Raw genomic sequence first — 17693 nt, 5'->3', positions numbered from 1 at the left:
TCTCTATGTGAAGCTTACACTGCTGACCTCCGTGTTGTACCTTTTCTGTGTCTCTGTGTGAAGCTTACACTGCTGAGCTCTGTGTTGTACCTGTTCTGTGTCTGTGTGAAGCTTACGCTGCTGACCTCTGTGGTGTAACTGTTCTGTGTCTCTGTGTGAAGCTTACACTGCTGACCTCCGTGTTGTAACTGTTCTGTGTCTCTGTGTGAAGCTTACACTGCTGACCTCCGTGTCGTACCTGTTCTGTGTCGGTGTGTGAAGCTTACACTGCTCATCTCCGTGTTGTACCTGTTCTGTATCTCTCTGTGTGAAGCTTACACTGCTGACCTCCGTGTCGTACCTGTTCTGTGTCTGTGTGAAGCTTACACTGCTCATCTCCGTGTTGTACCTGTTCTGTGTCTGTGGGTGAAGCTTACACTGCTGAGCTCTGTGTTGTACCTGTTCTGTGTCTCTCTGTGAAGCTTACACTGCTGACCTCTGTGTTGTATCTGTTCTGTGTCTCTGTGTGAAGCTTACACTGCTGACCTCCGTGTTGTACCTGTTCTGTGTCTCTGTGTGAAGCTTACACTGCTGACCTCTGTGTTGTACCTGTTCTGTGTCTGTGTGAAGCTTACACTGCTGACCTCCGAGTTGTAACTGTTCTGTGTCTGTGTGAAGCTTACACTGCTGAGCTCTGTGTTGTACCTGTTCTGTGTCTGTGTGTGAAGCTTACACTGCTGACCTCTGTATTGTACCTGTTCTGTGTCTGTGTGAAGCTTACACTGCTGAGCTCTGTGTTTTACCTATTCTGTGTCTGTGTGTGGAGCTTACACTGCTGACCTCTGTGTTGTACCTGTTCTGTGTCTGTGTGAAGCTTACGCTGCTGACCTCTGCGTTGTACCCGCCCTGTGTCTGTGTGAAGCTTACACTGCTGACCTCCGTGTTGTACCTGTTCTGTGTCTGTGTGGAGCTTAAACTGCTGACCTCTGTGTTGTACCTGTTCTGTGTGAAGCTTACACTGCTCATCTCTGTGTTGTACCTGTTCTGTGTCTCTGTGTGAAGCTTACACTGCTGACCTCTGTGTTGTAACTGTTCTGTGTCTGTGTGTGAAGCTTACACTGCTGAGCTCCGTGTTGTACCTGTTCTGTGTCTGTGTCTGTGTGTGAAGCTTACACTGCTGACCTCTGTGTTGTAACTGTTCTGTGTCTGTGTGTCTGAAGCTTACACTGCTGAGCTCTTTGTTGTACCTGTTCTGTGTCTGTGTGAAGCTTACACAGCTGACCTCCGTGTTGTAACTGTTCTGTGTCTGTGTGTGAAGCTTACACTGCTGACCTCTGTGTTGTACCCGCCCTGTGTCTCTGTGTGAAGCTTACACTGCTGACCTCTGTGTTGTACCTGTTCTGTGTCTGTGTGAAGCTTACACTGCTGAGCTCTTTGTTGTACCTGTTCTGGGCCTTTGTGTGATGCTTACGCTGCTGACCTCTGTGTTGTACCTGTTCTGTGTCTCTGTGTGAAGCTTACACTGCTGATCTCCGTGTTGTACCTTTTCTGTGTCTCTGTGTGAAGCTTACACTGCTGAGCTCTGTGTTGTACCTGTCCTGTGTCTGTGTGTGAAGCTTACACTGCTGACCTCCGTGGTGTAACTGTTCTGGGTCTGTGTGTGAAGCTTACACTGCTGAGCTCTGTGTTGTACCTGTTCTGTGTCTCTGTGTGAAGCTTACACTGCTGACCTCTGTGTTGTACCTGTTCTGTGTCTCTGTGTGGGGCTTACACTGCTGAGCTCTGTGTTGTACCTGTTCTGTGTCTGTGTGTGAAGCTTACACTGCTGACCTCTGTGTTGTACCTTTTCTGTGTCTCTGTGTGAAGCTTACACTGCTGACCTCTGTGTTGTGCCTGTTCTGTGTCTGTGTGAAGCTTACACTGCTGAGCTCTGTGTTGTACCCGCCCTGTGTCTGTGTGAAGCTTACACTGCTGACCTCCGTGTTGTACCTGTTCTGTGTCTCTGTGTGAAGCTTACACTGCTGACCTCTGTGTTGTGCCTGTTCTGTGTCTCTGTGTGAAGCTTACACTGCTGAGCTCCGTGTTGTACCTGTTCTTTGTCTGTGTGAAGCTTACACTGCTCACCTCTGTGTTGTACCTGTTCTGTGTCTCTGTGTGAAGCTTACACTGCTCACCTCTGTGTTGTACCTGTTCTGTGTCTGTGTGTGAAGCTTACACTGCTGACCTCCGTGGTGTAACTGTTCTGTGTCTGTGTGTGAAGCTTACACTGCTGAGCTCTGTGTTGTACCCGCCCTGTGTCTGTGTGAAGCTTACACTGCTGAGCTCCGTGTTGTAGCTGTTCTGTGTCTCTGTGTGAAGCTTACACTGCTCATCTCTGTGTTGTACCTGTTCTGTGTCTCTGTGTGAAGCTTACACTGCTGACCTCTGTGTTGTACCCGCCCTGTGTCTGTGTGAAGCTTACACTGCTCATCTCTGTGTTGTACCTGTTCTGTGTCTCTGTGTTGAGCTTACACTGCTGACCTCTTTGTTGTACCCGCCCTGTGTCTCTGTGTGAAGTTTACACTGCTGACCTCTCGGTTGTACCTGTTCTGTGTCTGTGTGTGGAGCTTACACTGGTGACGTCTGTGTTGTACCTGTTCTGTGTCTGTGTGAAGCTTACACTGCTCATCTCCGTGTGGTACCTGTTCTGTGTCTGTGTGAAGCTTACACTGCTGAGCTCTGTGTTGTACCTGTTCTGTGTCTGTGTGTGAAGCTTACGCTGCTGACCTCTGCGTTGTACCTGCCCTGTGTCTGTGTGAAGCTTACACTGCTGAGCTCTGTGTTGTACCTGTTCTGTGTCTCTGTGTGAAGCTTACACTGCTGAGCTCTGTGTTGTACCTGTTCTGTCTCTGTGTGAAGCTTACACTGCTCATCTCTGTGTTGTACCTGTTCTGTGTCTCTGTGTGAAGCTTACACTGCTGAGCTCCGTGTTGTACCTGTTCTGTGTCTGTGTGAAGCTTACACTGCTGACCTCTGTATTGTACCTGTTCTGTGTCTGTGTGAAGCTTACACTGCTGAGCTCTGTGTTGTACCTGTTCTGTCTCTGTGTGAAGCTTACACTGCTCATCTCTGTATTGTACCTGTTCTGTGTCTCTGTGTGAAGCTTACACTGCTGAGCTCCGTGTTGTACCTGTTCTGTGTCTGTGTGAAGCTTACACTGCTGACCTCTGTATTGTACCTGTTCTGTGTCTGTGTGTGAAGCTTACACTGCTGACCTCTGTATTGTACCTGTTCTGTGTCTGTGTGTGAAGCTTACACTGCTGACCTCCGTGTTGTGCCTGTTCTGTGTCTCTGTGTGAAGCTTACACTGCTGAGCTCCGTGTTGTACCTGTTCTGTGTCTGTGTGAAGCTTACACTGCTGAGCTCCGTGTTGTACCTGTTCTGTGTCTGTGTGAAGCTTACACTGCTGACCTCTGTATTGTACCTGTTCTGTGTCTGTGTGAAGCTTACACTGCTGACCTCCGTGTTGTACTTGTTCTGTGTGAAGCTTACACTGCTGACCTCTGCGTTGTACCCGCCCTGTGTCTGTGTGAAGCTTACACTGCTAAGCTCTGTGTTTTACCCGCCCTGTGTCTCTGTGCGAAGCTTACACTGCTCATCTCCGTGTTTTACCTGTTCTGTGTCTCTGTGTGAAGCTTACACTGCTGAGCTCCGTGTTGTACCTGTTCTGTGTCTGTGTGAAGCTTACACTGCTGACCTCTGTATTGTACCTGTCCTGGGTCCCTGTGTGAAGCTTACACTGCTGAGCTCCGTGTTGTACCTGTTCTGTGTCTGTGTGAAGCTTACACTGCTGACCTCTGTATTGTACCTGTTCTGTGTCTCTGTGTGAAGCTTACACTGCTGACCTCTGTGTTGTACCTGTTCTGTGTCTGTGTGAAGCTTACACTGCTGAGCTCTGTGTTGTACCTGCTCTGTGTCTGTGTGAAGCTTACACTGCTCACCTCTGTGTTGTACCTGTTCTGTGTCTGTGTGAAGCTTACACTGCTGAGCTCCGTGTTGTACATGTTCTGTGTGAAGCTTACACTGCTGACCTCCGTGGTGTAACTGTTCTGTGTCTGTGTGTGAAGCTTACACTGCTGACCTCCGTGGTGTAACTGTTCTGTGTCTGTGTGTGAAGCTTACACTGCTGAGCTCTGTGTTGTACCCGCCCTGTGTCTGTGTGAAGCTTACACTGCTGAGCTCCGTGTTGTACCTGTTCTGTCTCTGTGTGAAGCTTACACTGCTCATCTCTGTGTTGTACCTGTTCTGTGTCTCTGTGTGAAGCTTACACTGCTCATCTCTGTGTTGTACCTGTTCTGTGTCTGTGCGAAGCTTACACTGCTGAGCTCCGTGTTGTACCTGTTCTGTGTCTGTGTGAAGCTTACACTGCTGACCTCTGTATTGTACCTGTTCTGTGTCTGTGTGAAGCTTACACTGCTGACCTCTGTGTTGTACCTGTTCTGTGTCTGTGTGAAGCTTACACTGCTGACCTCCGTGTTGTACTTGTTCTGTGTGAAGCTTACACTGCTGACCTCCGTGTTGTACTTGTTCTGTGTGAAGCTTACACTGCTGACCTCTGTGTTGTACCTGTTCTGTGTCTGTGTGAAGCTTACACTGCTGAGCTCCGTGTTGTACCTGTTCTGTGTCTGTGTGAAGCTTACACTGCTCATCTCTGTATTGTACCTGTTCTGTGTCTGTGTGAAGCTTACACTGCTGACCTCTGTGTTGTACCTTTTCTGTGCCTGTGTGGAGCTTACACTGCTGACCTCTGTATTGTACCTGTCCTGGGTCCCTGTGTGAAGCTTACACTGCTGAGCTCTGTGTTGTACCTGTTCTGTGTCTGTGTGAAGCTTACACTGCTGAGCTCTGTGTTGTACTTGTTCTGTGTCTGTGTGAAGCTTACACTGCTGACCTCTGTATTGTAGCTGTTCTGTGTCTGTGTGAAGCTTACAATGCTGACCTCTGTGTTGTACCTGTTCTGTGTCTGTGTGAAGCTTACACTGCTGACCTCTGTGTTGTACCTGTTCTGTGTCTGTGTGAAGCTTACACTGCTGACCTCTGTGTTGTACCTGTTCTGTGTCTGTGTGAAGCTTACACTGCTGACCTCTGTGTTGTACTTGTTCTGTGTCTGTGTGAAGCTTACACTGCTGAGCTCTGTGTTGTACCTGTTCTGTGTCTGTGTGAAGCTTACACTGCTCATCTCTGTGTTGTACCTGTTCTGTGTCTGTGTGAAGCTTACACTGCTGAGCTCTGTGTTGTACTTGTTCTGTGTGAAGCTTACACTGCTCATCTCTGTATTGTACCTGTTCTGTGTCTGTGTGAAGCTTACACTGCTGAGCTCCGTGTTGTACCTGTTCTGTGTCTGTGTGAAGCTTACACTGCTGACCTCTGTATTGTAGCTGTTCTGTGTCTGTGTGAAGCTTACACTGCTGACCTCCGTGTTGTACTTGTTCTGTGTGAAGCTTACACTGCTGAGCTCCGTGTTGTACCTGTTCTGTCCCTGTGTGTGAAGCTTACACTGCTGACCTCCGTGTTGTACCTGTTCTGTGTCTGTGTGAAGCTTACACTGCTGAGCTCTTTGTTGTACCTGTTCTGTGTCTCTCTGTGAAGCTTACGCTGCTGACCTCCGTGTTGTGCCTGTTCTGTGTCTCTGTGTGAAGCTTACACTGCTCATCTCTGTGTTGTACCTGTTCTGTGTCTGTGTGAAGCTTACACTGCTGACCTCCGTGTTGTACCTGTTCTGGGCCTTTGTGTGATGCTTACGCTGCTGACCTCTGTGTTGTACCTGTTCTGTGTCTCTGTGTGAAGCTTACACTGCTGACCTCCGAGTTGTACCTGTTCTGTGTCTGTGTGAAGCTTACACTGCTGACCTCTGTATTGTACCTGTTCTGTGTCTGTGTGAAGCTTACACTGCTGACCTCTGTATTGTACCTGTCCTGGGTCCCTGTGTGAAGCTTACACTGCTGAGCTCTGTGTTGTACTTGTTCTGTGTCTGTGTGAAGCTTACACTGCTGACCTCCGTGTTGTACTTGTTCTGTGTCTGTGTGAAGCTTACACTGCTGACCTCTGTATTGTACCTGTCCTGGGTCCCTGTGTGAAGCTTACACTGCTCATCTCTGTGTTGTACCTGTTCTGTGTCTCTGTGTGAAGCTTACACTGCTGAGCTCCGTGTTGTACTTGTTCTGTGTCTGTGTGAAGCTTACACTGCTGACCTCCGTGTTGTACTTGTTCTGTGTCTGTGTGAAGCTTACACTGCTGACCTCCGAGTTGTACCTGTTCTGTGTCTGTGTGAAGCTTACACTGCTGAGCTCTGTGTTGTACCTGTTCTGTGTCTGTGTGTGAAGCTTACACTGCTGACCTCTGTGTTGTACCTGTTCTGTGTCTGTGTGAAGCTTACACTGCTGAGCTCCGTGTTGTACCTGTTCTGTGTCTGTGTGAAGCTTACACTGCTCATCTCTGTATTGTACCTGTTCTGTGTCTGTGTGAAGCTTACACTGCTGACCTCTGTGTTGTACCTTTTCTGTGCCTGTGTGGAGCTTACACTGCTGACCTCTGTATTGTACCTGTCCTGGGTCCCTGTGTGAAGCTTACACTGCTGAGCTCTGTGTTGTACCTGTTCTGTGTCTGTGTGAAGCTTACACTGCTGAGCTCTGTGTTGTACTTGTTCTGTGTCTGTGTGAAGCTTACACTGCTGACCTCTGTATTGTAGCTGTTCTGTGTCTGTGTGAAGCTTACACTGCTGACCTCTGTGTTGTACCTGTTCTGTGTCTGTGTGAAGCTTACACTGCTGACCTCTGTGTTGTACCTGTTCTGTGTCAAGCTTACACTGCTGACCTCTGTGTTGTACCTGTTCTGTGTCTGTGTGAAGCTTACACTGCTGACCTCTGTGTTGTACTTGTTCTGTGTCTGTGTGAAGCTTACACTGCTGAGCTCTGTGTTGTACCTGTTCTGTGTCTGTGTGAAGCTTACACTGCTCATCTCTGTGTTGTACCTGTTCTGTGTCTGTGTGAAGCTTACACTGCTGAGCTCTGTGTTGTACTTGTTCTGTGTGAAGCTTACACTGCTCATCTCTGTATTGTACCTGTTCTGTGTCTGTGTGAAGCTTACACTGCTGAGCTCCGTGTTGTACCTGTTCTGTGTCTGTGTGAAGCTTACACTGCTGACCTCTGTATTGTAGCTGTTCTGTGTCTGTGTGAAGCTTACACTGCTGACCTCCGTGTTGTACTTGTTCTGTGTGAAGCTTACACTGCTGAGCTCCGTGTTGTACCTGTTCTGTCCCTGTGTGTGAAGCTTACACTGCTGACCTCCGTGTTGTACCTGTTCTGTGTCTGTGTGAAGCTTACACTGCTGACCTCTGTATTGTAGCTGTTCTGTGTCTGTGTGAAGCTTACACTGCTGAGCTCTTTGTTGTACCTGTTCTGTGTCTCTCTGTGAAGCTTACGCTGCTGACCTCCGTGTTGTGCCTGTTCTGTGTCTCTGTGTGAAGCTTACACTGCTCATCTCTGTGTTGTACCTGTTCTGTGTCTGTGTGAAGCTTACACTGCTGACCTCCGTGTTGTACCTGTTCTGGGCCTTTGTGTGATGCTTACGCTGCTGACCTCTGTGTTGTACCTGTTCTGTGTCTCTGTGTGAAGCTTACACTGCTGACCTCCGAGTTGTACCTGTTCTGTGTCTGTGTGAAGCTTACACTGCTGACCTCTGTATTGTACCTGTTCTGTGTCTGTGTGAAGCTTACACTGCTGACCTCTGTATTGTACCTGTCCTGGGTCCCTGTGTGAAGCTTACACTGCTGAGCTCTGTGTTGTACTTGTTCTGTGTCTGTGTGAAGCTTACACTGCTGACCTCCGTGTTGTACTTGTTCTGTGTCTGTGTGAAGCTTACACTGCTGACCTCTGTATTGTACCTGTCCTGGGTCCCTGTGTGAAGCTTACACTGCTCATCTCTGTGTTGTACCTGTTCTGTGTCTCTGTGTGAAGCTTACACTGCTGAGCTCCGTGTTGTACTTGTTCTGTGTCTGTGTGAAGCTTACACTGCTGACCTCCGTGTGGTACTTGTTCTGTGTCTGTGTGAAGCTTACACTGCTGACCTCCGTGTTGTACTTGTTCTGTGTGAAGCTTACACTGCTCATCTCTGTATTGTACCTGTTCTGTGTCTGTGTGAAGCTTACACTGCTGAGCTCTGTATTGTAGCTGTTCTGTGTCTGTGTGAAGCTTACACTGCTGACCTCCGTGTTGTACTTGTTCTGTGTGAAGCTTACACTGCTGACCTCTGTGCTGCACCTGTTCTGCGTCCGCATTGCTCCATATATTCTAGGCTCTCTTCACTGGTTGACAGCACCAATAGTTTAGGGTTTCTAGAGTGAAAAGGTTAACACCAAGCCTTACTAACACACAAGCGCACAGCATCTGTAAACAGAGCAGCTAACAAGAGGCGGGCGCAGATGTCTGGAGTAGCTGGGGGGATGGTCGGCATGCAGCCCTGCACATGATGAGAATCAGCCGCTTACATGGTGGGTCGGAGGGGGGAGCTGCAACACTAAAGGTATCCTGCACAATACAGCTTTAGAAGCAGGTCTGCTTCTAGAGAGGCCTGTAAGGAGGGACGTGCACAGCTGCAGTGAAACAGTCCTAACCAGATGGGAGTCAGCCATAAGTGGCTTTAATGCAGCCAGCTGGGCCATTATTAGCCAGACTGGTCTAGTAATGCCCTGGCCACCTCGGAGGGACCAAGTACAAGTAGCAAAAAGTGAGAAAAACATCCACTGCGGCTCCCTCTTCTGTGTATTACTCAAGCTTGCAAACACACTTTCAGTACACAAAAGCCAAAGCTATTGGTGGTGCCAACACATGCGCCTTTAGCACCTTGGAAAGCTTTTTCCAGGACCTTATAGGAGTCTCGTGGGTGAGAGAAAACTTTGAGTAGAACTTAGTACAACTGTGTCCTGGGCTTCTGAATGCTGACAGATGCTGATGTATCCCCTCCGGGGCATGTTCCACCGAGAGGCTCTTACACACAGACAGGAAGGTTAACCTACAACATGAGGCTGAAACTGGAGAAGGGTCTCTTCCATTAAATGTACTGCAGCAGTACTGACAAACACCAGTACTCTCCCATTAAATGTACTGCAGCAGTACTGACAAACACCGGTACTCTCCCACTAAATGTACTGCAGCAGTACTGAGAAGTGCAGGTACTACCCCATTAAATGTACTGCAGCAGTGCTGAGAAGTGCAGGTACTCTCCCATTAAATGTACTGCAGCAGTACTTAGAAGTGCAGGTACTCTCCCATTAAATGTACTGCAGCAGTACTGAGAAGTGCAGGTACTCTCCCATTAAATGTATTTCAGCTGTGCTGAGAAGTGCAGGCACTCTCCCATTAAATATACTGCAGCAGTGCTGAGAAGTGCAGGTACTCTCCCATTAAATGTACTGCAGCAGCACTGAGAAGTGCAGGTACTCTCCCATCAAATGTATTGCAGCAGTGCTGAGAAGTGCAGTTACTCTCCCATTAAATATACTGCAGCAGTGCTGAGAAGTGCAGGTACTCTCCCATTAAATGTACTGCAGCAGTACTGAGAAGTGCAGGTACTCTCCCATTAAATGTACTACAGCAGTGCTGAGAAGTGCAGGTACTCTCCCATTAAATGTACTGCAGCAGTACAGAGCAGTGCAGGTACTACCCCATTAAATGTACTGCAGAAGTACTGAGAAGTGCAGGCACTCTCCCATTAAAGGTACTGCAGCAGTACTGAGAAGTGCAGGCACTCTCCCATTAAAGGTACTGCAGCAGTACTGAGAAGTGCAGGTACTCTTCCACTAAATGTATTGCAGCAGTACTGAGAAGTGCAGGTACTCTCCCATTAAATGTATTGCAGCAGCACTGAGAAGTGCAGGTACTCTCCCATCAAATGTATTGCAGCAGTGCTGAGAAGTGCAGTTACTCTCCCATTAAATATACTGCAGCAGTGCTGAGAAGTGCAGGTACTCTCCCATTAAATGTACTGCAGCAGTACTGAGAAGTGCAGGTACACTCCCATTAAATGTACTACAGCAGTGCTGAGAAGTGCAGGTACTCTCCCATTAAATGTACTGCAGCAGCACTGAGAAGTGCAGGTACTCTCCCATCAAATGTATTGCAGCAGTGCTGAGAAGTGCAGTTACTCTCCCATTAAATATACTGCAGCAGTGCTGAGAAGTGCAGGTACTCTCCCATTAAATGTACTGCAGCAGTACTGAGAAGTGCAGGTACTCTCCCATTAAATGTACTACAGCAGTGCTGAGAAGTGCATGTACTCTCCCATTAAATGTACTGCAGCAGTACAGAGCAGTGCAGGTACTACCCCATTAAATGTACTGCAGAAGTACTGAGAAGTGCAGGCACTCTCCCATTAAAGGTACTGCAGCAGTACTGAGAAGTGCAGGCACTCTCCCATTAAAGGTACTGCAGCAGTACTGAGAAGTGCAGGTACTCTTCCACTAAATGTATTGCAGCAGTACTGAGAAGTGCAGGTACTCTCCCATTAAATGTATTGCAGCAGTGCTGAGAAGTGCAGGTACTCTCCCATTAAATGTATTGCAATAGTACTGAGAAGTGCAGGTACTCTCCCATTAAATGTACTGCAACAGTACTGAGAAGTGCAGGTAACTGCCCATTCAATGTACTGCAACAGTGCTGGGAAATGTAGGTACTCTTCCATTAAATGTACTGCAACAGTACTGAGAAATCCAGTACTCTCCCATTAAATGTATTGCAGCAGTACTGAGCAGTGCACGTACTCTTCTATTAAATGCAGTGCAGAGAAGTGCAGGTACTCTCCCATTAAATGTACTGCAGCAGTACTGAGAAGTGCAGGTAATCGCCCATTCAATGTACTGCAGTAGTACTGAGAAGTGCAGGTACTCTCCCCTTAAATGTACTGCAGCAGTACTGAGAAGTGCAGGTAATCGCCCATTCAATGTACTGCAGCAGTGCTGGGAAATGCAGGCACTCTTCCATTAAATGTACTGCAACAGTACTGAGAAATCCGGTACTCTCCCATTACATGTATTTCAGCAGTACTGAGAAGTGCACATACTCTTCTATTAAATGTACAGCAGCAGTGCTGAGAAGTGTAGGTACTCTCCCATTAAATGTATTGCAGCAGTCCTGAGAAGTGTAGGTACTCTCCCATTAAATGTATTGCAGCAGTGCTGAGAAGTGCTGGTACTCTCCCATTAAATGTATTTCAACAGTGCTGAGAGGTACAGGTACTCTCACATTAAATGTATTGCAGCAGTGCTGAGAAGTACAGGTACTCTCACATTAAATGTATTGCAGCAGTGCTGAGAAGTGCAGGTACTCTCCCATTAAATGCACTTCAACAGTGCTGAGAAGTGCAGGTACCCTTCCACTAAATGTACTGCAGGAGTACTCAGAAGTACAGGTACTCTCATATGAAATGTACTGCAACAGCGCTGAGAAGTGTCCTTATTCCCATTAAATGAATTGCAGCAGTGCTGAGAAGCGCCAGTACTCTCTCTTTCCAATTAAACAAGCGTAGGTACTCAGTACCGGACAGCACCTGCCCATTTAAAGCACTGACTATGGTGTGAATGTAATGGCCAGGTAGGGTTTATTTTATCCGGCGAGAGTCTAGCGCACTGCACATCCCACCGAGGCATCAAGGCGCAATGACATTTCCTAAACTAGGCCCGAGTGACGTGCCCCGCCGTGCGTGTGCTTCTGCCCGGCTCTCACCTGTGTGGTACCTGTACATGGTGTTCACAGCCCCCGCGGCACCCATTCCACCGAATATATAAATATGCTTCCCGCAGCCGGCAGCAGCGTGAGCAGCGCAGCCCACTGGAACGTCGCCTTTCACCTTTAACCTTTGCCACTTCATGTCACCTGCCGAGAAACAAAAGGTGAACGCGTCATTAGGTAAATACAGCTGTGATCCATACTGAACTATCCCATAGCGCAGTGGTTCCCAACCTGTGGGCCGGGGGAACCCTGGGGGTCCGCGGCTGCTTAAAAAATTTAATAATATTAGGTCCCAGCTATCAGTAATGACTCCTTGGGGGTCCCCGTGTTCCAATAATGATTCAGTGGGGGTCCCCGGGCTCCAGTATTGATAAAATGGGGGTCCACAGAAGTCAAAAGGTTGGGAACCACTGCCATAGCGCTCTCGGGGACACAATGTGTCCGCTAGGCGCTGCATTTCTAAATTATTCATATGGATATGTAGTGGTCTGCGTATTCATTCTGTTTATGTTTGGTACCTACCAGGGCAGGTGACATGCCTGTTTTTTTCAGGTGATAAACCTCGTGCGACAAAAATCTCTGGTGAACAAATCAGGAAAACAAAATTTTGAAGCAAAAAATACAACAAAGTGTTCAGGTGAGAGTCAGTGTGAGGGCTGCATTTACTGTAGATTCTTCTCTCATCCCAGTGGCTCCCCACAGGAAAGAGAGGCCACTGGGGGCGAATCCTACCCCCTGTCCCACCAGTTTAAGGATGGTGCCCACATATCATCAAGCACTTGTGAAGGGACTGTGAAGGCCTCCGCCCTGGCAGGCAGAAGAACTGTCCAAAACAGGCTTTTGAGCATCTAATAAAGAAGTCCACTTCCAACCTCACAGGTCCAAATAATTATTGACCAAATAATGGATCCAATCCTTCACAAAAGTCTTTGTGAAAGTGGTCACTCTGCTGCTGTCACAATCTGGAATCTCATGGGATACTGGGAATCTTCAGGTGGGTTTCACCTTGGGAGAGTGGTTTAGTGGTCATTGATGGACCGGACATGAAGGACTTTGAGGATGGTGATCCAGGCGCCAGCATAACTGGTGGTACTGCCAGGCAGTGGCTGGTACCACTGATGTCACAATTAAATGAGTTGCATCTTTCTTTACAGCACAGGTTTACTCGACTGACCAGTTACAACACTGCCAGCGAGGTTCGCATGTGCAGTTCAACTAATACTGTCCAGCGTTGAGTTCTACATACATGCAGATGACAAAGTTGGTGCTTGTCCTTAGAGCAAACATCAAACTTGGTACTCCTTTCCACAAAGGATAACGTGGAAAAGGTGGGTGCAATCGTGCACTAAACCTAAATTAGACCACATTTGTGGTAGATGGTGTCAGAGCAGTTTATTGAGGAACTTGCTGTGGATTATGAGAGCCTGGGCATGAGGGACCATGTGGATAAATTATCTCTGAAAGAGCAATCACTGGCTTTGTGCTCATTGAGTGAATGACCTTAGAGACACATGTGTATCAGTTAACTATCATGTGCTTTCTATTTTTGCATTCTAGCTAAACTTTGACCTTCATAGAAGGTAACTTAACAACAACGTCCATAGCCATCATTGATCATTTTTGGAAGACTGCTGTGGTAAGTTTTGGGAGCCCGTAATAAAATATATATATACATAGGAAGCAACACATTCAAAATTAAATGAGTAGTGGATGGGCTAACATCTGCGATCAGCAACACAGAATGGGAAGGATCAATTTCATGGTCTTTATACCTATCTATAGGACTGTTGATGGAGATGGACCACGTCATTGGAAGGAAACAATGCAACAGTACAATCTGGGATCAGTTTTATGACCAAGGATAATTGGTTACTACCCAGGTCAACGGAAGCACCACTGGTAACAGCATTCTGCAAGTGGAGAGTGCTAGATTATGGATTATGGAGTAACCTCCCAGATGATACATGAAGGAATAAGGCAATGCCCTTTTCAACAAAAGTCTGAGAAGATGGTTGTTCACCAAGGCCACCTCCTTGAGGCGTTGAACAAGCACCAGAATACCAATGTAGAATTGGGCCACATACAAGTAGTCTTGGACTGGACTGATTTATTAATTTATTTATTTAATATTCTTATATGGTGATCTTGAGCCAGAGGATGTAGGATGCTTTACATAGATAAGAAGGGTGAGTTGCAATGGAGGACAAACTTCTGGACTAAAGATCTGTAGGTTCTTGAGTGAAAACCAGGCATTAGATCTAGAAGAAGGGGAAGTGATATATTTTTCAATGCTTTCTGAAGGCTGAAGGATTCGACGGGGGTTAGTGGGGTCCTGGCAGCAGTGAAGGATGCTTCTGAACGAGAGAGCACTAAAACCTACGGTTTGATAGGGAAATGGCCAGGGAAAGGAATAAAATAAGGATAAAGGTGAAAATTGGAGAGAACTCTATTGGTAGGGTAAAAGACTAGGGTGAGGGATTTCACTACATAAAATGTTACAGTGAATTATATACTTGCGTAAGGGTTAGATTTAAGAGAAAAAGGTAAGTCTCAGGGTGAGGATGAAGTAAAGGGAAATACTCAGAATATACACTATAAATACACTAGATTAAATAAAAAGAAAGATCCAAAATTTACCTCGTAATTCCTCCCAAATATGGACTGATTTTTACATAAAATATATTAATAAAAATAGGACCTCCAATTTAACCACAAAGTAAATATTTTTCTTCCCAATCTTTATGGAAAATCCTAGCCAGTGTAGGCGTTTTAAAGCTTAATCCCAGGCTCTCCTTCCCTGCATGCATGGCTCCAGGCATGGTGACATCAAAAGTACAAAAATGAAGAGAGAGAGATTTATATGTCATTAAAGAAACAAGTAACACAGCCATGACAGCACTCTTGCTACACAAAGCAGGTGAGGAAGCGCATAACCTAATGTGAAGCAGGGCGTTTGGTGATAAGACTTCTAATTCTCAGAACAAGAGAATAAAGGATATGAGATAGCCATACCATGTCAAGTCCACCAGGATCCACATTCCCTCTATGTATGCTAAATTAAGCAAAATAGTGAACATGTGCAGTGCCACCAACCATGACAATAAGTTTTAGACTAAATGGAAAAACTTGCTAATGATCAACAAAGGCAAGACTTCGGCAGTCAGAGACAAATTGGTAGCACATGAAATAACCAGGTCAGAGGAAGTGTGCCTTCTTCAAGGCAAGTTATTACCAGCACCCTCAAAACATGAGCTTTAAAGCAAGTGCAATTTCACCACCAAACCATAGTGAAGGCCAAAGCGAAAATATAAGAGTCCACATAGTTCACTGTTGTTGAAGTCTTGTTGGGATCAGATAACCCACAGGAAAGAATCATTGAAGACTTATATAGTGCCCCAGGTGTCCATCATCTGCTGTTTGGAGAGGATGATCTATCTTGACATCAAACCAAGGAATTTGTAGCAACCACCTCTTAGATTCTGTTCCTTGTATAACTGAATAAGCAATCTGAAGCAAATGTGCCTCCCACTTAGCAATAGGGGATGTCTGCTCAGTCTCTGATTCAGGACTGCGCAGAGACCCTTGCTGCCAAGACGGAAAACAGCCAGAGACAAGCAGGAACCCTAGGTATGCTAACAGTACTGATTTGTGAACATCCATTAACATTATTACCAATTATTTCTTATCTGACTTGGGGTGACCTTTCTGACACTCATAAAAAGGCCTTCCTATGTTTGATCCAGAAGAAATTACACATTAGTAAACTGAAGGGTAGAGACCCACCATTAAGTGCCTATCATGCAAATGCATGTATCAGAAGGATGAAAGGCCTAGAGGTAAATAACTCCCTAAAAGATGAGTGCTCAGTGCATAGCCATGTAGACTGCAAGATGGGCCTACCCTCACCCTCCTGGAGATACAACTTTGCCCCATATTTGATGGAGGTGTTGCTGAGAGTTGAAGGCCACGCTCCAGAATCTATAACCAGCTGATCTTTTTGGAGAGCAAAAGTGTTTCCTAGGTAAGAAGCCTTTGTCCTGACATACACAGAGCAGGCACTATATGTGATCAATAACGGAGGCTGCTGCAGGCATCTGTGAAAGAAAGAAAACGAGTCAAGTACTTTGGAGAGGTGGAGGTCAGTGTTTAAGACAACAAAGGCCTCCTAAGGAAACACCAGAAGCGAGGAACTACCCTTCGTGTGGAGTTCAGGTGCACCCAGCACATGATGGAAGCACAACATTGCTGCCTTGGCCGGGGCACACAAACGTCCGGGCTAAACCTGGAGGGCATGGGAAGAATTTTGTTGCGAGGGTTCTGATGTTTATGAAAGTCAAGATTGATCAGAGGCACATTATGGCTCAGGTCCAGCTCCATGAGACCATGCCGCCATAAGACGTTTACGACCACTGTACTGTAGAAATGGTGAAGGAGGTAGTTCACTAAAACTAGAAGCATGGCGAAAATGCAGAAAAACTGGCCTGAGGAACCCACTGTGCTATATCAAACAGTTATGAGGAGTGTTTTCCCCCAGAGGACGGCTTCAAAAACATTTTTGTTATGATGGTATGGCTGAAGAAGCGGGATATGCTGAGGGGTTATGAAAAGGAAAGAGGACTCTCTTGGCCTCTATGGAAAAAATGTATGACAAATGTGACAATGTTTCTAGGTGTATGGTGCCTTTTGAAGCTACAATAAACCAACTGGAGGGAAAAGTGACTTGTACGTTGAAAGAAGTGACCTACGTTGGCAACGTTCCCCAAGCAGCAAATGGAACCTGATCACCGAGGAACAGCTTTCCAACACCCTCAGCAAGACCCCTCTTCATCCCCCCACCGCAGATGCCAACATCTCATCATGGAACTTCCACCAATGGATCTCCGAATGCAGCAACACCCTGGCACCTCTCCATAAGATTTCAGCGAAACACTACCTCAAGAAGGCCAGCTGGTTCTCCCCCACACTCCAGGAGCACCTGCAGATGGCTAGAGAAAAGATGGAGGAACAGCAAGTCCCCGGAAGACTTCGAGGCCTTCAAAGCTGCCACCATATCCCACCAACACCTCATCAGAGTGACCAGGAAAGCCACCCTGCAGGACCGCATCAGCGCCACCACTCACAACACCAAAGACCTCTTCGCCGTGGTCAAAGAGTTTGCCAAACCCCAATCAGAAACGGCAAGCATCCCTCCATCTCCAGACCTATGCGACAGGCTAGCCAACTTCTTCCACAGGAAAATCAAAGACATATACTACAGCTTTGGATCCCAAGACCCTCCGAGCCCTCCAACAAACACCCAAATCCGACTCACTGAACCACCACAGACCCTGCACCACTGGACCACCCTCACCATCATGAGCAGCATCCACTCCGGAGCCCCTACGGACCCCTGTCCATTTTGAACAAGGCCAACACATCCATAGCACCCGAGCTCCAACACACCCTCAACTGCTCCTTAGAGACAGCCACCTTCCCAGAGGACTGGAAGCATGGCAAGATCCACCCGCTCTTGAAGAAACCCACGGCTGAGACCCAGAATCTAAAGAATTACTGCCCCATCTCTCTGCTGCCGTTTCCAGTCAAGGTCATCGAAAAGGCCATCAATGCTCAGCTCCGTAAGCATATCGAGAACAACATTATCCTGGACACCACCCAATTAGACTTAAGGAGACTGCCCTCCTCACCGCCACAGATGACATCCTCTTGCTCCTCGACCGCGGCCATTCAGCAGCCCTCATCCTACTGGCCCTATCGGCTACCTTCGACACAGTTTTACTCCTTATCCTCTGCTCCAGGCTTCATGCAGCCGGCATCGCGAAAAAGCCCTACAATGGATACGCTACTTCCTGTCTGTCAGAGTCAGACTACCACCTTATCTGTCAGAACCTACGGAGATCAACTGCAGAGTTACATAGGGCTCCTCCTGAGCCCCACACTATTCAACATCTACAT

General features: G+C 47.1%; 1 protein-coding gene across 3 annotated transcripts in view; it reads right to left on the bottom strand.

The window, feature by feature from the left end:
* Positions 1-17693, bottom strand: part of RABEPK (Rab9 effector protein with kelch motifs) — a 50653-nt gene that overhangs the window by 2537 nt on the left and 30423 nt on the right. For all 3 annotated transcript variants that reach the window (XM_069241743.1, XM_069241745.1, XM_069241746.1), the window contains one exon: positions 11736-11885. In XM_069241743.1, coding sequence (XP_069097844.1) covers positions 11736-11885 — 150 coding nt within the window. The remainder of the gene's footprint in view (positions 1-11735; positions 11886-17693) is intronic.

The sequence above is a fragment of the Pleurodeles waltl genome, chromosome 6 (assembly GCF_031143425.1).
Source record: "Pleurodeles waltl isolate 20211129_DDA chromosome 6, aPleWal1.hap1.20221129, whole genome shotgun sequence".
NCBI classification, from domain to species: domain Eukaryota; kingdom Metazoa; phylum Chordata; class Amphibia; order Caudata; family Salamandridae; genus Pleurodeles; species Pleurodeles waltl.
Note: the sequence above shows the minus strand (reverse complement) of the source record. Positions and strands in the feature narration are given on the sequence as shown.